We start from the raw sequence: 18296 nt of genomic DNA, 5'->3' as shown, positions 1-18296 counted from the left end.
ACCTGGTGTGGCTTTAAACAAGCCCTCTTTCTTGAATTTGCAGAGCTTGTTGCTTTCAGTTTCTGGGCACAATGCTGGGCTCTGCCACTTGTAGGAAGCGATTGTCCAGCATCTCCTTGTTCCCTCATGCTAATTCCTCTTCAAAGCTTGCTATCTGGCTGTTGCACTGGCCCCTGAGCATCTCTCCTTAAGGGCAGTGCTAGGGAGAACTAAAACACACACCAGTCTCTTCTGATAATTGTGCAGTGAAAATGGCCTGGGGCTGGGGGTCAGACAGAAAGACCCAAATAGGATCCCTTGGCTCTGATCTCGATTAATTGGGAGACCCTAAGCAATTACTTAAACTAACTGGGCCTCAGTTTGCCTGTTTATAAAATGGGGAAATAATGAGATGCACCTTTAGTATGGCATCCAGGGTCCCCAGACTGGGTCCTGGGCTTTTAGATCAGCCCTTCGCAGTTGTTCACGTGCCCGTGAATCACCCGGGTCTTGTGTTAAGCTACAGATTCTGGCTCAGTAGGTCTGAGGTGGGGCCTGAGATGCTGCATTTCTGACTAGCTCCCTGGCGATGCTGATGCTGGGTCCAGGGGCCCCACTTTGAGTGCAAGGCCTTTTAGGGTTTTGATGAGGATTAACTAAGCACCTGTACATAAAAGTGGCTGCAAGAGTGCCTCACGCATGGTGGGTGCTCAGACGATGTCAGTCTCCTCTCCCCACCTCCTCGAAAGTTTTAGAAAGTGATTCAGTGGAGAAGAGCTCACATAAATGTATTAGGACCATGGTGGTGTGATCACCGATGGTCAAGCGGAAAGTGACTCCAGTGTCTAGACGGGAGCTCCAGCAGGGCCTGCACGCCGGAACCACCTGGAGGCTCATAAACAAATGACACTTTCCCCGGGCCTCAGCCAGAAATCCACGGAAGCAGAAAATCTTGGAATGGGCCCCTTGGAATTGTTAGTTTAAAAAAAATGTCCTAGGTGCTTTGGGGGCTGTTGACTTGGGGGCTACTGATCTGGTACAAACCCTCATTTTAGGGATGAGGCCCAGAGAGGTGAAGTGACAGCCCTAAGTCACACAGTTAATTTGATCCATTATTCATTCTTTCACTCCAGACAAATTTACTGAACACTTACTGTTTGTCAGGCACCACGCTGGATTCTAAGGGGGATTTGGAGGTAAAATATCTGACCCTGGTCCTTTCTCTTATGGAGCTCATAGTCTAGTGGGACCTAGCCGTCAGACACGGACCAAGAAAATGGAATAGACGATGACGCATGGTAATAAGTACTTTCCAGCCTGTGCAAAGCAGAGGGTGTAGTGGCAGAGGGTCACAGGGGGCCCCAACTGAGATTGGGGGAATCAGGGAAGGCTCCTCTGAGGAAGTGATGTTTCAGGGGAGACCTGAAGGGTTAGCAGGAAAGATCCAGGTGGAGCAGGGGCAAAGCCAGGAGAACAGCATGGCACCAAGCGGATGCCAGTTCCACTGCTGTGGGCAAGGGCGAGTGCCCTGATTGAGGCTGCAGAGGCCAGACACCCGGCCTTCTGCTTTGGGGATTGTGCGGGAGGCCCCCTCTCCTGATGGACAGCTGTCCACTTTCCTCATTTCTTACCTTCTCTGCCGTTGCTCGACAGCTTTCCGGGTCAAGCTCAGTTGCCCCCTTAGTTCAGTCAGGCCTTCACTAACTGGTCTCCCGGCTCTGTCCACAGCAAACGGGCCCCATCAGTGCCACCCTGGTGATGACACGCCCCATCAAAGGGCCCCGGGACATACAGCTGGACTTGGAAATGATCACCGTCAACACCGTCATCAACTTCAGAGGCAGCTCCGTGATCCGACTGCGGATATACGTGTCGCAGTACCCGTTCTGAGCCCGGGCTGGCGCCCCCGACACTGCCTCTCAAGCACCAAGGGACAGGAGAAGAGAAGAAACAGAGGGAGGATGAGAGCGAGACAGACGTGACGCCTTTCCTGCTGAACGTTCCCCGAGGAGTCAGTGCGGACGTCCTGACCCCACCTGTGTTATTGTACATCTGTCACTCTGAAGGACATGCTCCCCCCGGTTCCTACGATGCAGTTATTGAAACGTATTATCATTGGCACGCTGACCTGAGATCGACGGTGGTTTTTTTAGGGACTTCAGTATATTTTCATATTTTTCAAAAAGAATAGATTAGGTTTGCTGGAGTCTGAGTCCACATTCAAAGACTGTGAACAGCTTCCTGTCGCCTCTTCCACGCCTTCTTTCTCTCTCTCGCTGATCGCTGCTTTGCCAAGGCCCAAAGAGCTCCTGGGGATGCTGGGTAGCTAATTTGCTTCTTGTCTGTACAGAGAAGGCGATGGAAAGAAACCACGGCAGGATCTAAGGGTTTTTAAAGAGTCTATTTCAAAACCATGTCTGGTCTTTTCAGCCATAAAAGGAGTTTTAGTTGTCCTTAAATTTGTATAACTGTTTAATCCTTCCTTGTTCATTTTGAGTATTTTTTTTAAATAAGTATTAGAATGCCTTCAAAAGGCCTTAAGACACATGCTATGGTCTGTCTTCCCAAGCCCAGTCTTCTCTCCATTTTAGCCCAACGTTTCCTTCGAAGACCCCTTCATCACGCTTTCTTTGGAATTTTTATCCAACTGGGTTGGAAGGCAGAGGTCTCGAAACTGATTAAATATTCGAAGAGATGTTGTGTTTGGTTCATTTTGACATCATAGATGAGTTAGCATTGGGGGTTGGTTCTAGTTCACTGGAAACCCTTTTGCTGTGTGCCAGCCTCAAAAGCTCTCTGGAGAACTCGATGATGATTTATACCTCGGGCAGATGATGCGGGGGAGGGCGGGGAAAGAAACGGGGGTGCTGAAGGTAGGGGAAGCATTAACCCTGCATCATATGTCATTCGATTAGAAAACAACGAACAGTCTCTCTGTTACGTGGATTCTTTTCAGGGACTCCTCCAGGACGGGAATGCACCCAAGTTACTTTAAACCAGTGATCCTCACCCCTGACGGCACAGCGGGATAACTGTGGCGTTTTAAGACAAAAGCTGATTTCCTGGGCCTCGGCGCCAGAGATTCCGGTTTAGTTCATCTTAGGTACGGCCCAGGCATCGGGATTTTTCTGAAAACTCTAATAGCTGGAGTCGAGAGTGCTTTTTTTTTTTATAAATCCTGTAAAGAGAGGGGGACAATTGTGGCCCTGACCACCTTGCCCTCAACATCTTTTCCTGATCAGGGACTCCGGATTTCCTTCAAGTCTTAGAACCCCAGGCAGGCGCAAAGAGAGCTCATAGTGCGAGTCACAGACTAGGGAACAGGTGGAGACAGCTGCCTTGTGTTCCATCCCAGGAGTCCACCTGAGGCTTCAGAAAGCGAAGGCACACTCCCTGATGGCCGAAGTTGGGTCTACGGCATAGATCTGTGGATGCTCCCATTCTATTTATTGGGGAGGGGTATACTTTTTAAAGACCTACTATGTGCCGGGAACTGTGCCCTGGATTCTCAGGGTTAATAGAGGTTTCATAGATCCTTAATAGGTGGTTCTTCAGTAGAGGGAATAGCATATTCAGCTCCCTCACCCAGAGAGCATTTCTCACACCCACTCTGCACACCTAACTCTGCTGCTGGCTTGGTTATTTTTTTCTCCAACTAAAACTGTGCACATCCAAACCATTTCCCATTGTGCCCCTTCAGCCAGGTCCCAGTGATGTTAAGAATAAAATCAACATCAAATGGCTCAGGACGTCCCAGCTTCCTAGCTTGGAAGAGAAAACACAATTTCCTACAGATTTGCTGTCAAGCGGGCCCAGCTCAGCTCTCTGCAAAGAGCAGAAGGTGGCCGTGAGCCTGGGGCTCCCCTTGCATGGGGAGGCTCAGGTGTCAGGAGCGAGTGTGAGTTAGGAAGGCTGAAAGTTTACGTGAGCTCTGCCCTCAGCAGCTCCCAATTACTGACTCAAGGTCCAACACAGCACGAGGGTAAGGTTTCCCTTCATTTCTGAAAAAGAAGGATGGGAGGCTTTGTCTTGGTGACTTGAGGACCCATTGGTTTCAGAGGTGCCACATTTGGAACCAGACCCGAGTCTCTAGGGCTTGCCTTTTATTTGTCTGTGGCAAAATGTGGCTTCCTGCTTCTAAGAAAAAAGGCGCAGAGAGACTTGTAAAACCCGGCTCAAAGGGCTTCTTGGACCTCAGATGGCTCTTTCCAAACACGGTCTGATGAGTTCAGTGTAAATGAATCAGAAGCATGTGGGATCAATTTACCTTAAAATACACTTGGGCCTCAAAATTAAGGGAAAAACACCCTGGGGCAAAGCGTGTTCTGTAAAGCCAAACTCAAAACATTTGGGAAACAGTTACAGAGGCTCCCAGAACCCGAAAAGCTGTTGGCTTCACCCACTTCTTGAGAATAGTCGGATGTTATTGTTTTCACAAGATTGGGGATAAGCTTGTTCTTTGAATCACAGCATTGTGCTTCCCTGAAGTCGAGTGGGGCTGGCTGCTCCCTTGGACTCAGATATCTGGGCTTGTCACGCCTGCCCCTGGTCAGCTTTGCTCCATCTCCAAGCTGGGCCCGGAGCTTGTCATATGAACCCTGCTCTGTCCTGCTCCATCAGGTCCTGAAGAATGAGGCGTTGTGTGGTGGAGGGGGCGCGGGATTAAGAGCTGAGACACCTGCAAAAGTCCTTGAGTTACCACCTAATCTTCTAAGTTTAAGACTTATGAAAACTTCCATTCAGCTGCCTCTAATTCTGAAGTCTTGTGATTCCTTGAAATGTACTTTGGGGATGACAGCCAGCATTTCCATTAAACTGCAGTTTTAGAGTTTCACACGGGTGTGCCAATCATAACACGTCCTAATTGGCAGGAGATCCACCTACCTGTTGCGTCTCAGGCCTGGGGAACGTACTTAGAAATTTTCTTAGGTAACTGTCTTGGCCCTTGGGGTGTTATTTTCCCAGATGGTGAAAACATTTAAGTAGGTCTGATTCCTTCATTTTCAGTGGTTAAAATGTATTTTCGTGGCCTGAGAGTTTACTGTATATAATAAGTTCTTCATCTGGATCAGCCAAGAGGGTCACCCAGAGAGATGACACGACGAAGGAGCGGCTATTTTTTCCTCCCCTCTCAACTCATGAAATCCTGTTTGTAAGAGATTTTTGTCTGCAGAGGAAAACACGATTTGGTCCAGCACCCACCCACCCGACTTCAGTTGAGCCAGTTTTTGGATTCAGAAAGATGAACAAGATAGATACAATCCACTGACAAGATATTTATCCCAGGGTTTATGCTGCCCGTGAGACAAAACTGGAATACAGTGTGAGAGGTGCGTTTTAGCAGTGTGGACAAAACGATTTTGATTAGATTTTAATAAGTATTAAGATATACCTATTTTCTACAGCAAAAATTCTTATGAACATCTACAGGCAAATATTTGAAATTTAGAATAAGATCCCTCTGCTTAGAATGATTAAATACATTGAAAGGAACCACAAAATCAACCTTGGGTGAAATTTTTCTTTCTTTTTGATCCAGTTTGTATATACTTTGAAATGCAATGCTTTCTTTTCTGGGAAAAAAACAAACATTTAGTAAAACTCTTATTATTTTGGAATTGGCCAATGCTCATCAACTACGACAAATGTGCAGATCATTCCTTATTGATATTTAGGTTCTCAAAGTTCTTAGTGCCTTTTGTTAACAGCTGATATCTTCGTTAGAAGCCCTGAGTGTTATTAAAAGATATTTTTTAGAAAAATAACCAAGAGGCTTCGGGACAGAGGGAGTGCATAGAGCCAAGATTTATCACTTTGATAGCTTTTGTTGTGATGACAAGCTCCGGTTAGAATCTTTGACTGGCTCATGCTTCCTACTACTCTAAACCTTCAACAGCAGCCATCAGTGAAAGAAACCACGCAGCCATCAGTGAAATAACTATCAGGGTGAGAAAGTAGGTGTCAACACAGGAATGATCTATTAAATTGCCATTATGGGTGTCCTCTCATAGAGGGGAGGGACGTGTTGACAGGCAGAGACTCACAGCACTTTTTTCAGAAATTTAAAATATTCTTGAACAATAATGTAAGATGAAGGCCAGGGTAAATTGCACATAGATGCAAATGCCAAGGTCATTGTGATATTTATCAAGATTCCATAAATTATTAATTTACTAATACCGATTTAGGGTCACAGAATCGTCAGATAGCTTGATGCCATTTAACAGGAGTTTTGGGGAAGGATTGTTTTGGTTTCAAGCTCACCTTTTTGCTCATTCTTGTTATCCATCCTTCCACTCGGAGTGCATTTGCTGTCACAGAACCGGCTTATATCGCAAGGTAGCTGCTATCCTTGAGGTAGGTGCCTTGAGTTCTTGAGTTTGAACGTACAAACCATTTATAATGTATCCTTAAAGACGAGCATGGATTGCTGTTATGTCTATGAAATATAACATCTCCTGCTTTTAAAAATTTTTACCAAAAAAGCCACCCTGGTAACCAAGCTGCTGTATTTGCAAAAAACTTAGCTCCTTACAGTGATCCTATTCTTACATTTTTGTTTTGACTTATTTTCTTTTGTTCTTTTAGTTCAACGTTGAAAAATACCCCATGGAGATTTCCACCCTAAGCCTGGCATTTCCACACAGCACCTTGCCAGTCTTTCTGAAAAGCAGAGCTAGGGGCCAATAACATTGCTGCATTTTTATGTGCAAAGCCACCACTGAAATCAAAATCTTCTTTCAGTAAAACCATGGTTAGTCAAGAGGATCCTTTCAGCTCAGAATTTATGCATATTTGGGGAGAGCTGGACCCTCTTGCTTCCTGCTTTTTTTCCTGTTGGAACTTTGGAATGTGTTATCTTCTTAGGGCCCTCAGTAGGACTTTAAAAAAACCTCCGTGGCACCATTTTTCGTCATAAAGGCCAGGACTTTTCATGAGTAGGGGATGAAGAGTTCCCAGGTGCACTGCAAGAATTTGGGACAATGGGGCACACCGGAAAGGAGCAGGCTGCTTCATTTGGAGCAACTGTAAAAATGGGGCAGGCCCTGGGAGGAGAGGAAGCTGCTCCTTCCAGCTAATACTGAGGCAATACTCTGCTAATACTCAGCTAATAAATACTGTGCTCTTCACACTCATTTCTTCCAGCTGCATGCTTCCATCTCAGGAAAACGCCTCAAGGCTGCTCTGGTTCTTAGTTTTCTCCAGATTTCCCTCAGCCCCACTCCACTCCTGTGCTGGTTCTTCAACAAGCTGCTGAAGGCTGAGGGGGAAAGAAGAGGAAGAGGATGGAGACGGAGCTGTTCTCTTCTTCTTCCTCCTGAGGCTGAACTCTGATTCCTCGCTTTACTTCCGAGGAAGGTTGTGGGCTGGGGATTGGGAGAATCCTTGGCTCCTCTCATTTCTTCCCTCCTCTCTTCTCTCCCTTCTTTCCTTTTCTGCCCTGTCTCCCACCCCCACCACCTGATCTCCATCCCAAAGTTGGACGGAAGTGGTCAGGGCGAGGTCCCGTCCGCTCAAAGCACAGCTGGGTCCAAGGGGCAACATACAAAGCTATTTATGTATTTTGACTTTGTCTCCCTCCAGCTCCTCTTTTCTTCTCTCCCAAGCACACAGAACCTCTCCCCAGTCTCCAGAACATCCCTTCCTGAGCAAAGCCACGACTTCCTTTTCCTTGTTCTTTCTCTGCTGTCTCTGCTCAAAAAAGAAATTAGCACTACCCAATGATCTGACCCTGGGGCTTCTGTGCGGCTGTTCTTCATGAGGATTCACTCTCAGGGTCCTTTCTGATCTCCAGTCTCTTTATTCCAGGGTTGACCTCCTTCATTCCAACACCCCTGGTTCAGGAGCCAGGCTACCCCCACTTATTCCCACAGATACACTTTGTAGAATCTTTTCAGCATTCCCTTTGTCCCTAGTCCATCACGGCATCTAGTGGCTTGACATGCTGCCTATATTCCTCACATAATCTGGAGCAGAGTTGCTGGAAAAACTGGAGTCCCTTTAAATATAGGACAGTGCAGGGTCTCCAGAGACTAGAGTCTTTTTGCAATAACAAAAAACCCTTACCTTTCTTTGTAAAACATAGTCTAGTACTTCACAGATTATAGAATTATTTATCCAAACTAATCCCAAATAGTACATAGTGTGGTTTTATGGACAGGAGCCTTTTTTCAGACCAAGCTATATCTTGGCGACCTTCACCTATAATGCCACTTTTTCACAGTGGAGTTGATAACTGGCTATGACTTACAGGATGATCAAGAATTCCTCAAGCATAGGCACGGAAGGGCACTGAGAAGACCAACATGTTTGGAGCAGAGGATGCAGGGGTGTGTATGGCAAGGAGCAGAGGAAGTTGAGACCAGGTTATTTATGGCCCTGTTCAGCAGAGTTGGGACCTTATTGCAGAGGCCAGCATTTCGCAAAACACTCGTCCATGGAGATGCTAACCAGTGCCCCAAGATCAAAGAGTTCACTTGTTTAATTGGGGAATCTGAATTCTTAAAGATTCACAGCTAACATTAGAGAAAGGCTCTGAGAAGTTCTGCAGTAAATAGAAAACACGTTTAATTTTGTATAAAAGTTAATCAAACTTATTTGCAAGGGACATGTTTTTCCCCCTAGAACAACGATCAATGCCTTCAGGAACAAATTTCCTTAGGGTTGGGAATTGCTGCTGTCTGCTATGGAGAGCTATGGCAGGGGTTTAATTTTACTTTGTTTTGCTTTTTAATTAGGGAAGGGACATGGTCTTATTTTTAGGAAGATCACTTTATAAATGGTGCATGAAGATGGGAGAGATGGGAGTCAATAAAAATATTGCAATTGTTCACATAAGTGATCATTATCACTAAATTGATCTTTCTAAAGAGTAAGGCTGACTACTTTCTTGTTTAAAACTCTTTCCTGACATCTCCTCTGCCCGCAGATTAAGGTTCAAACTCCTGAACACGATTGACAAAGCCTTCCACGATCGGATTCCTGCCTCCTTCTCCAGCTGCAGCTCCTACCACTTTCTCCTCCTTTATAACAAATTCTCAAACAAACACGAAAGGCTTACGTATTCCCTCCAGCTGTTGCCAGAGCGCTTCTCACTGGCAGTTCTTCTCGGTGCCCACCTGACAAATGCCTATTCATCTGTAAACATTCCCCTGAGAGTTCAGCTCTTCTAGGAACTTTCCAGACCCATCCCTGACACCCTCCAACTGCACTGCCCACACTGCCCCCTGCTTCCTTGCAGAGCGAATCACTCCTTCAGTGTTACCCGAGCTTCTGTCCTGCAAGCTCCTTCAAGACACTATTTAGCGTTGCTCATCACTGTAGACTTATGGGCTAGCAGAGTGCCAGGCACAAAGTAGGTGGGCAGTGTCGTCTGAGCGAATGTGATGATGGGAACTGACAAGAGAAAATGACAAGAGAACTCTAGTAGGTGGAATCCTTTGGTCTCGGTGATTCATTGGGTGTGGAGGCTTAGGGAACTAAGGGGCACCTGGAAATGAGCTAAAGAATTCCTCAGGAGGAGGAGTCTTGGTAGAGGGACCAGATGAATTCCATTTTAAACTTGCTTCTTTTGTTCTCTTTAGTAGAGGTATGATTTATATACAGTGAAATGCATAGGCTTCAGTTCCACGGTTAGATACTCTTGGACAGAAAGGATATGCTGAATCTGAGATGACTGTCAGACATCCAGGGGGAGGTATTCTGAAGATGGCCAGAGGTACGTATTGAAGGAGAGAGTTTGGTGCTGGAGACTGAGCTCTGGGGGTCCTTGTGAGAAGCAGTTCTGGAGATCAGATGAGGTGGCGCCTTGGGGATGAGAAACCTGAGGACCCATTCTTTGATCTAAATGACCAAACACGCTCATGAAAGCAGTCACCCACTTACAGCGAGTCAGTCAGTCGCTTCCTGAGTGAATGCCTGGGCTCCTATCCTTGGTGATTATGGTCAACAAGTACCACACATAAGCAAAGAATGCTAAGGCAAACAAAAATGACTCATAGCCTAATATGAAAACTGAAAATTGCATTAACCATATCCTGAAACAGCACAGTCATTTTCTAATTAACCCACTAGGCAAATAAATGTTCTGGGTTGGAGGTTAGCATTCGTTTATCTCCAAAGCACACTGCATTTAATTAAATGTATAGGAGAAAGTCTGCTGGCCTTCAGAGTTATGGTGATGTGGTGGGAAGATCTCTAGTCTGGAAGTCTGGACATCTTTGCTTCTCTTTCCAGCTCTCTCTGGACCTTTTTGAGGTCTCTCTTAACCTAGGGCAAGTCACTTGTCTCTTGGAGCTTCAGCTCCTTCTTTTGTAACCTGCAGAAAATTTTAATCCTGAATCCTGTATTCACTCAACTCCTCAACAGATACTTTTCAAGTTTCTACTCTTGTCCCTGCTCTGACCTGGTGAAGAATCCCTGTTCAAACCATTCTTTGCTCTGGTCCCTGGCCAGATAGCTGCCACTCCCAACTGTTTACACTAGAGGATGGAAAAGTGAGCTGGGCACCACTCGGCTTCTTTACAGGAGTTTTGTCCTGGCTCAGAGAACTGGGTGTCATAGTGGCCATCTGCTGAGGCAGAGGGAACCCTGTGATTGCAGTTAGATTTGGGTCCCAATTCTGCTACTTACTAGTTTGTGACTTGGAATAAGTTGCTCAGGTTCTCTGAGCCTCACTGTCCTCATCTGTTAAATGGGGATAATGATACTCACCTCCTGTTGTTTTGGGAAAGAAGATAATGTGTGTAGAAATGCTTGGTGCTTTTCTTCCCTGTTATCCCAGCAAGCAGGGTTGTCCCATGCCTTTCTGCACCTCAAATATTCCAAATATCCCAGCCACTCACCCACTCAGCCACGACTCAGTTTATCAACACTTCCTGGACCTGGAGGAGCAAAGTGGCCCCACTTTCCTCAGCACACACTCAGCAATTTCCTTCTCATTTCATTCCAGAGAGACTTGAAATCAGGTCCATTTCATCTCTACTTTCTACAAACCAGGAATGTGGTTTCTAGCAACAGTTTCGCTCTTCCAACACACTATGGATATACCAGGAAGGTCATTTAAGAGGATTTTATTGATAATGCCCCTGTGTAGAACAGGACAGCTGAAAGGGTCTACAAATCATGTCATGAGGTCTAGTCACCTTGTTTGCAGTGAGGAAACTGAGGCTGGGGGGGGGGCAGTGACTAGCTCCTGGTAAGCTGGTGGGAGATTGGCGTGCAGGTCTCTTGATTCCTGGTCCAGCTCTCTTTCACCTAAAACACAGAATCTTTCCAATCCTAAACTATTTTCACTGCTTGTATCGCAAATGATCTGAAAGCTATTTGTTGAATCCACGGGGCTCTCCTTGCCCTTCTGTGTTGAAGGACATTCACTCATTTGGACCACTTTCAAGGGAATTCAGTAAGGTAAACACTAAGCAGAAACCACAGAGGTCAGAAGTAAGTGGCAACTCAGATTAGAGTTAAGATAGAATGTGCGTCATCAGAAAAGGCAAGACTTCGGAGGCCTTGGGTGGAAGATGGACGGCTGCCTCTTCTGTCTAATAACTGTGATACAGAGAGAGGAGCAGAAAGGGGTCCCACATGGCGCTCTGGTCTTTGGAGTTAAATAGGATCATGGCAGGCAGCCATGGTGTGGACAGCTCTGGGTGACAGCAGAGGCAAATTTTGGTGACACTGCATGAGCCCTACCATGCATGCCTCTCCCTCTCTCCCTCCCTCTCTTCTTTTCTTTCTTCCCCAAATTCATCTTGAGCACTTTTTATACACCAGTCTTGTGCTAGATCCTTAACCCTGACTCTAAAGAGCTTATGCTTTCTTTTTCCTTGGTCTCTCTCCAAAAACTCATCTGTCTTTCTTACCCTTCTCCTCACCTTTTTCCCTTTTGCTTGGCCTTCTCTTCCACCTCTCTGTTTTCCCCTCCCCCCGGTGTCTTTCTTGTGTTGGTAACCAGAAGTCATCTGTGGTCTCCTGGCCCATGAGATCTAGATAATATGGCCTTGAATGCCTCATTTCATGCCCTCTGGAATTCCAAAGCCCTTCCAGATTTCTGAACATTCCCATGGAAGGCGGAGGGGTTTTTATTTTCATGGTCACCTCTGACTCCAAACTCTGAACTTCTCTTGAATTCTCTTGGTTCATAGGCCATTTTACCACCAATGCCCCCTCTCCCCATGAGTCCCTTGCCAGTTGACCCTGACATGAAACTCTGACTCTCACTTGATTTCTACAAAAACAAGATGAAATGACCCTGTAATGGATTGAACAGTATCTCCCCAAATTAATGACTGCCTGGAATATCAGAATCGACCTTATTTGGAAAAGGGTCTTTGCACATGTAATCAATCAAGTTAAGATGAGGTCGTACTGGAATAATGTTAGCCCTAAATCCAAAGACTGATATTCTTCTAGGCAGGGGAGAAGGCACACAAAGATATGCAAAGAGAAAAAAGGCCATGTGAAGATGGAGGCAGAGTTGGAGTGATGCAACTATAAGCCAAGAAATGCCAAGGATTTCCAGGAGCCACCAGAATCTAGGAGAGAGGCGAGGAAGGATTCTTTCCTAGAGCCTTCAGAAGGAGCATGGTCCTGCTGACACCTTGATTGTGGACTTCTAGCCTCCAGAGCTGGGAGAGAATAAATTTCTGTTGTTTCAAGCCACCAAGTTTATTACAGCAGCCCTAAGAAACTAATACAAACACCATTTTCATTTGGGTATGTGGTCAACTTTCCTGAGGATTTGAGAGTGGAGGGTGGCAGAGAGAGGAATTTACATTTCAGCTCTCCATCCCTGCTGTTTCATGGGCTCCCTCATCTGCCACCCGTCCTTCCTCTTCCGTGCTCAACTTGCTCCTCATCCCTCCTTCTGATGAAGTCCGTGAACTCCAAATTCAGTTTACTCTGTCATGCAGAACTCCTACTCTGAAACTTGGCTCCCAGTCTATCATTCGGGTCAAAACCCCTCCAGATGCTCAGCTGCAAAAAAAATACTCAGCAGAGACCAGCAACCCCTCTCAGAAGAGAGGTGTGGATTTAAAAAACTATTCCTGTCCTCCCTTTGAAAAGCACATATTCCTTCTCTACTTCCTGTCCGTCAGCCTGCAGAGACAATGGGGTAAGCTCTGTCAGCCTTTACCCTCACCCCACCCCTTAGAACGCTCAGGGTATGGATTGTGGAAGTCGAGAGGGCCATGTCCATCTGTCAGTCATTTGATGCTGCCCTGTGCACTTTGGGGAGCTGCTAAAGGAGTCCAAGAGGTTGTCCCTCCCTTAAGGAACACTCCAGAAGACCACCCTTAGCTTTTCTTCTTTAAAAGCTTTGCTCAGCTTGTTTGGTCTCTCTCATCTTCTAACAACAATCTCTTGCATTCTACTTCCTCCTCCTCCCTCTCTGTATTTCCTCCTCTCCCAGGTGTCTGCATGTATAGAGGTTTCAATGTTCTGTCACCCTTATTATTCTATTTTTTTTAATGCTTGTAAATTTCCAAGACTTGTGGGACTGTATTGTTCTTTTCACTTTTTATAGGAAATAAGGAAAATCAAGCCCAGAGGTAAAGTTAATTGCCAGGATCATCTGCGTTTAAGGAACAGAGCTTGTCCTAAATGCAGGCCAGCACTCTTCCTGCAAATGCTGTGGCCTTTCTTAGACTGGTTGTGAGCTGCAGCCTGTAGCCTGGAAAAATCCACTCAATTTGGTCCAGCCATCTTTTTGCTAGAGTGTGAGCCCTGGAAACGTAAACTTGCTTCCCTTTAGACACCACTCTGTTTTCAGAACTGCTTTCTAGCCTGATTTTAAATTAAGTTTATTAATTTGTTAGAAGAAGTCTGTATTTTGACTCTGGTTTCAGAGAGAAATATTTTTACTAGGTTACACGAATATTTTGAAACTCAGTCCTTACTTTTTTTTTATTCAATAAAAGTTTGCACAAACAATGCATCCCACAGGAGAAACTTACGCCAGATCCCAGATGTTTAACACGTTTGCTTCAGATATTGGAGTTCATGGCCTCTTGTGCTTGTTAAACCAAAAAATGTAAGACCATAGAAACGATTTTTAATATCTAGGAGTGTTGCAAGGTCAGGCTGGATTCTGGGCAATTGCAGCCCTTCAACAACCTTTTGGATCCCAGGTTGTTCGTGTGTGTGTGTGTGTGTGTGTGTGTGTGTGTGTGTATAATTTTTTAAACAATCCAAGCAGACAGTTCAATGAGGGGGAGCATGAACTCTTTAGTTTTGACTCAGTTTTGGTTGATCTATGCAGAAATGTTCAAAAAGTTCTTTTTCTAAGCCTGACATTGACTCTCTAATTTGTAATCACTCACCAGGGTCTGCCATTCAGTCAACCAACCATTAATGGATGAGTCTTGGAATTTAGGATGCCCTAATACTAAAAATAGCCAGGATCTACTGGGGACTGACTGTGCCAATCATTATGCTGCTTTCTTTACATATGTTACATCATTTAACCCTCACACCCATCACCTTCATTGCCACCACCTTGGTTCCAGCCATCTTTCTCTCTTGCCTCCATTATAGTCAGTCGGCTAGCCAGTCTCTCTGCTCCCACCTTTGCCCCTGCTCCCTGAGGTCTATTCTCAACCCTACAGCTGGAGTGATCTGTATAAACGTTAAATCAGTGCATGTCATTCCTCTACTCCAAACCCTCCAATGGCTTCTCAGACTATTCAGAGTCAAAGCAAATGTCTTTACAATGGCCCACACCATCTCCTTTTCCCCGAACCCCACTCCATGCTCCTCTGTCCTCACTTTCTACCTTTCTTCCTCTCTTTCTCTCGCTCCAGTCATTCTGGCTCTCTCACCATTCCTCAAACAAGCCAGGCAAGTTTCTTCTGTATGGTTCACTGGTTGAGCAGAAGTTAAAGCATACATATTATATTATGTCTGCTAAGGTAGGAAAGTGGGAGATAATTTGACTCAAATTATTAAAAAGTTAGTGATCTAATGATGGGACAAAAAACCCTCAAAGCCCATGATAATTCATTTTTTTCAACAATCTTTGCTGTAGGAAATTTGGCCAAAGACAAGTTTCCTCTATAAATTAAAAAAATCAATGTTAGTGAGAAGAAGTATTTTTATCCCAACAGAATATACTTCTTGTTAGGAGATTGCTCATTTTTACCCACTATACAACATTAAAGGCTGTGATCTTTATGTTATGGGCATCTAGTACCTGTGATTAACTTACCATCCATTGAGTGAGCAATGATACCCAAAAACTAAGGCTCTCTTGAATAGTTGGAAAATGAATCATTTTGGGCAATGTGTTTTAGATAATTCAGAACATACTTTTTGGAGCACTAAACCTTTAAAGTTATTTTAGTTATTCTGATGGATTTTTAAAATAAAGTATTGACCACGTTCTTGTCTTGGTAGCCACGAGTAAAGTTTTACTGATGATGATTCAGGATTATCGTTATAAACATTGGTGGCTACACTGTGATGTCTTATAACACAGAGTGGAGATCTCTTTGCCCCTACACTGAATGGCCCAGGCAACTGTGTTTCTTGAGTCCTCATGTCTTCTTTGGATAATTTTACATGGGCATTTGGGAAGGGAAAAAGGAGTCATGAATGGGCAATTCGCATCCTGCGAGTTTTATGGGAATCTTAGCCATATCGGTGATTCAAAAGGAGAGGTAAGTTTATGTGCTAATCATCAGTGAAAGGTCCTTCGATCATTTTAATAATCTCTTTCTTCACTGTCATCTCCGTCTTGATGCTTCTGCAACAGCATCCAGCAGTTTCAGAGCAGTGGCCACTTTTAGAACTTGGGACCAGAGACACTTCGACACACTGTCTGGACCAAACAGGGAGAATAGCCAAAGAGAGGATGGAGGGATGCTGGACACAGGTTCCATTCACTTCACATCTTGTTTATAGGAAGTTTTCTTCATGATAGTGAAATTGTCACTCAGCCCAAGACCAACTTAACCTGCCAGTATAAATCTTTATACTTGCACTACACTATTGTGAAGTGGTCTTAATCGTATTAATTCACACTCAAACAGTGTTTTAAAGTGTTCAAAATGCTTTCATTTTTTTCTTTCGTTCATCGAATATTTGTCCATTATCTACACCACTGTCCCAGGCCTTATGGTAGACATTAGGAGTGCAAAGAGGAATATGGCCCTGTCCCTCTCTCCGTTTTCTTATTTTGGTTGTTATAATGACCCCAAGAGGTTGCTAGGATAAAGAATATTATTATCGCCACTTTACAGGAAAGAGATTGAGGTCCTGGGAGCATCTTGCACTGTCACTGAAAAAGCATTAAAGCCAGAATTTAAACTCAGGTTTTCTGCCTCTAAATCCTATTTTCCCCCAGTATTCTATGCCATAAACAAATACTAGGAGGTGAGCACTTAAGGCAAGTGGAAATGTACACAAGTCACAATCAAATGAAAATGCCGAATACTCAATTCGAAAGAATCTTGTAGGAACTGGTTTTTTGAGTACTCATATCAAGACTCTTGTGTTTAAGTGACGGAAACTAAACATGTATTAACTTAGGCAAAAGATGTAATTTATGGGATTTTAACTGGTGTGGCTTGTACACTAGTACAATGGGAAAACCAGGGTGCAGCTTCCCTCAGGACCAAATGGAATCAAGACGTCTAAGGCCTTTGGAACCTGTTACACCATCTCTTATTTTTACTTCTCTCAGCATGTCAACTTCACTCTCCTTTATTATGTATTAACTACCTAGAGGGCATGGCCACCTCTATTGCTAAAAATAAGACTGGCTGTTTTTTCCTAGTTATAGTTTGAAAAAAAATTCTAGAGGATTCTGATTGACCCTTCTTGAGTCAGATGCCTTCTCATGAACCAATCAACTCTGACTAGGGGAGCAGAGTCATGGGAAAATATAGTAGCCACTGCTAGAAGTACAAACTTGTTGTGGAGGAAGGAGTGCTTCTCATGATCTGCCTATAAATAGATATCTGCTCTGGGCATCCTAAACTTAATCCGCAAAAATTCTTTTTTCAAGAAATATCCTATTCAGTTTCTGGAAATTAAATATTTGCTGAACTCCGTCACAACATTGTGGTGTGTTGAATGGAGTCGGCACAGGGCTGAAAGGTAGGAGCAGGAAAACTCCATGTAGGAAAGCTAAGAAATCCTCATTACTTTGAACCAGTCCAGGAAGTGAAGAAGGAAGGCAGAATCTGGAAATGGCCCGGAGCAGTGAAAGCAAACTAGTGAAAGATGGGGAGGTGGTGACTATGAAGAGGAGCTAAGCACACAGCATGATTGCCACAAAACTACACTGATTTTCAGGCATGGCTATAGTATCTTGGAGAAGACAGGAGGCAGAACGCAGAAACTCCTGGAGCTAGAAAGGTTATTAATCTTCTGATCTATTCCTTTCATTTTTCATGTGAGTTAATAGATCCAGGGAGAAGTAATTTGCCCAAACCTTAAAGCCTGAATTATTTTATCAGCAAAAATGGGAACAATAATAACACCGACTTTTGCCTACGTTAGAGGGTTATTTTTCAGAGAGAAATCGAAATAAAGTTTATGGGAGTTGAATACTGCATTTCCCCCTGCTAGGCTGACGTTTGCCAGAGAGCAGGTATAAATATGCAGATGGCTGATGAAGCTGAGGTGGATGATAAAAATGGGAGATGCAAGAGAAGAGGATAGGGAAAGGTCCAGAGTCAATGAGTTTTGAAAGTAGACTTCATCTCCCTCACCGTCTACACAAAGCTCCATCCTATGTAGCTTACTCAGGACAAGCCAATCCTGTGAATCTTCTTCTAGGTATAGGCTGGGACTGCTCACAACCTAGGGTTTTCCCTTTATCTACCCTCTTTTCAAATGTCTTAGATCAGTGACGTGGCTTACCCAACATCCATTCTATCCCATAAGTAGCAGCTATGTGGTCTGGGGAATTGATCTCAACACAAGGGGTGGGGGTGTTTCGTTAAAATGTTATCTCATTCTTTGCCACTTATTGGTTCATGAAGGAGCACGTGACCCTATTCTGACCAAAGAAATAGGAGGATAACTTTCTGGCTTCTGGGAAAAGTTTGTCTCTCAAGAGTAGTCCAGGGGAATTCATTCTATCCTCCTCGCATAAATTGAATGAGGAAGGTCTGATTGCCCCTGGCAGCCATTCTATAAACATGAGGGAACCAGATTTAGGGGGAAACTCATATAATACAGAACAGAGCAAAGGGAAGGAAAACAGTCACTGATGAATGGTTAAATTGCTGAATCAATGACTATGAAATCCCACCTACCTTTAGACTTCCTTTCAGGTTAGCCATATCATACACTTACATATTGTTGTG

At 44.5% G+C, this 18296-nt stretch overlaps 1 protein-coding gene across 2 annotated transcripts in view; it reads left to right on the top strand.

Annotated features, from left to right (window-relative positions):
- Positions 1–2674, top strand: part of FBLN5 (fibulin 5) — a 74321-nt gene extending 71647 nt beyond the window's left edge. For both annotated transcript variants that reach the window (XM_046647449.1, XM_046647448.1), the window contains exon 11: positions 1708–2674. In XM_046647449.1, the coding sequence (XP_046503405.1) occupies positions 1708–1869 (162 nt within the window). In that variant the 3' untranslated portion in view covers positions 1870–2674. The remainder of the gene's footprint in view (positions 1–1707) is intronic.
- Positions 2675–18296: the final 15622 nt, after the last annotated feature.

Source organism: Equus quagga, chromosome 20 (assembly GCF_021613505.1).
Source record: "Equus quagga isolate Etosha38 chromosome 20, UCLA_HA_Equagga_1.0, whole genome shotgun sequence".
NCBI lineage: Eukaryota > Metazoa > Chordata > Mammalia > Perissodactyla > Equidae > Equus > Equus quagga.
Note: the sequence above shows the minus strand (reverse complement) of the source record. Positions and strands in the feature narration are given on the sequence as shown.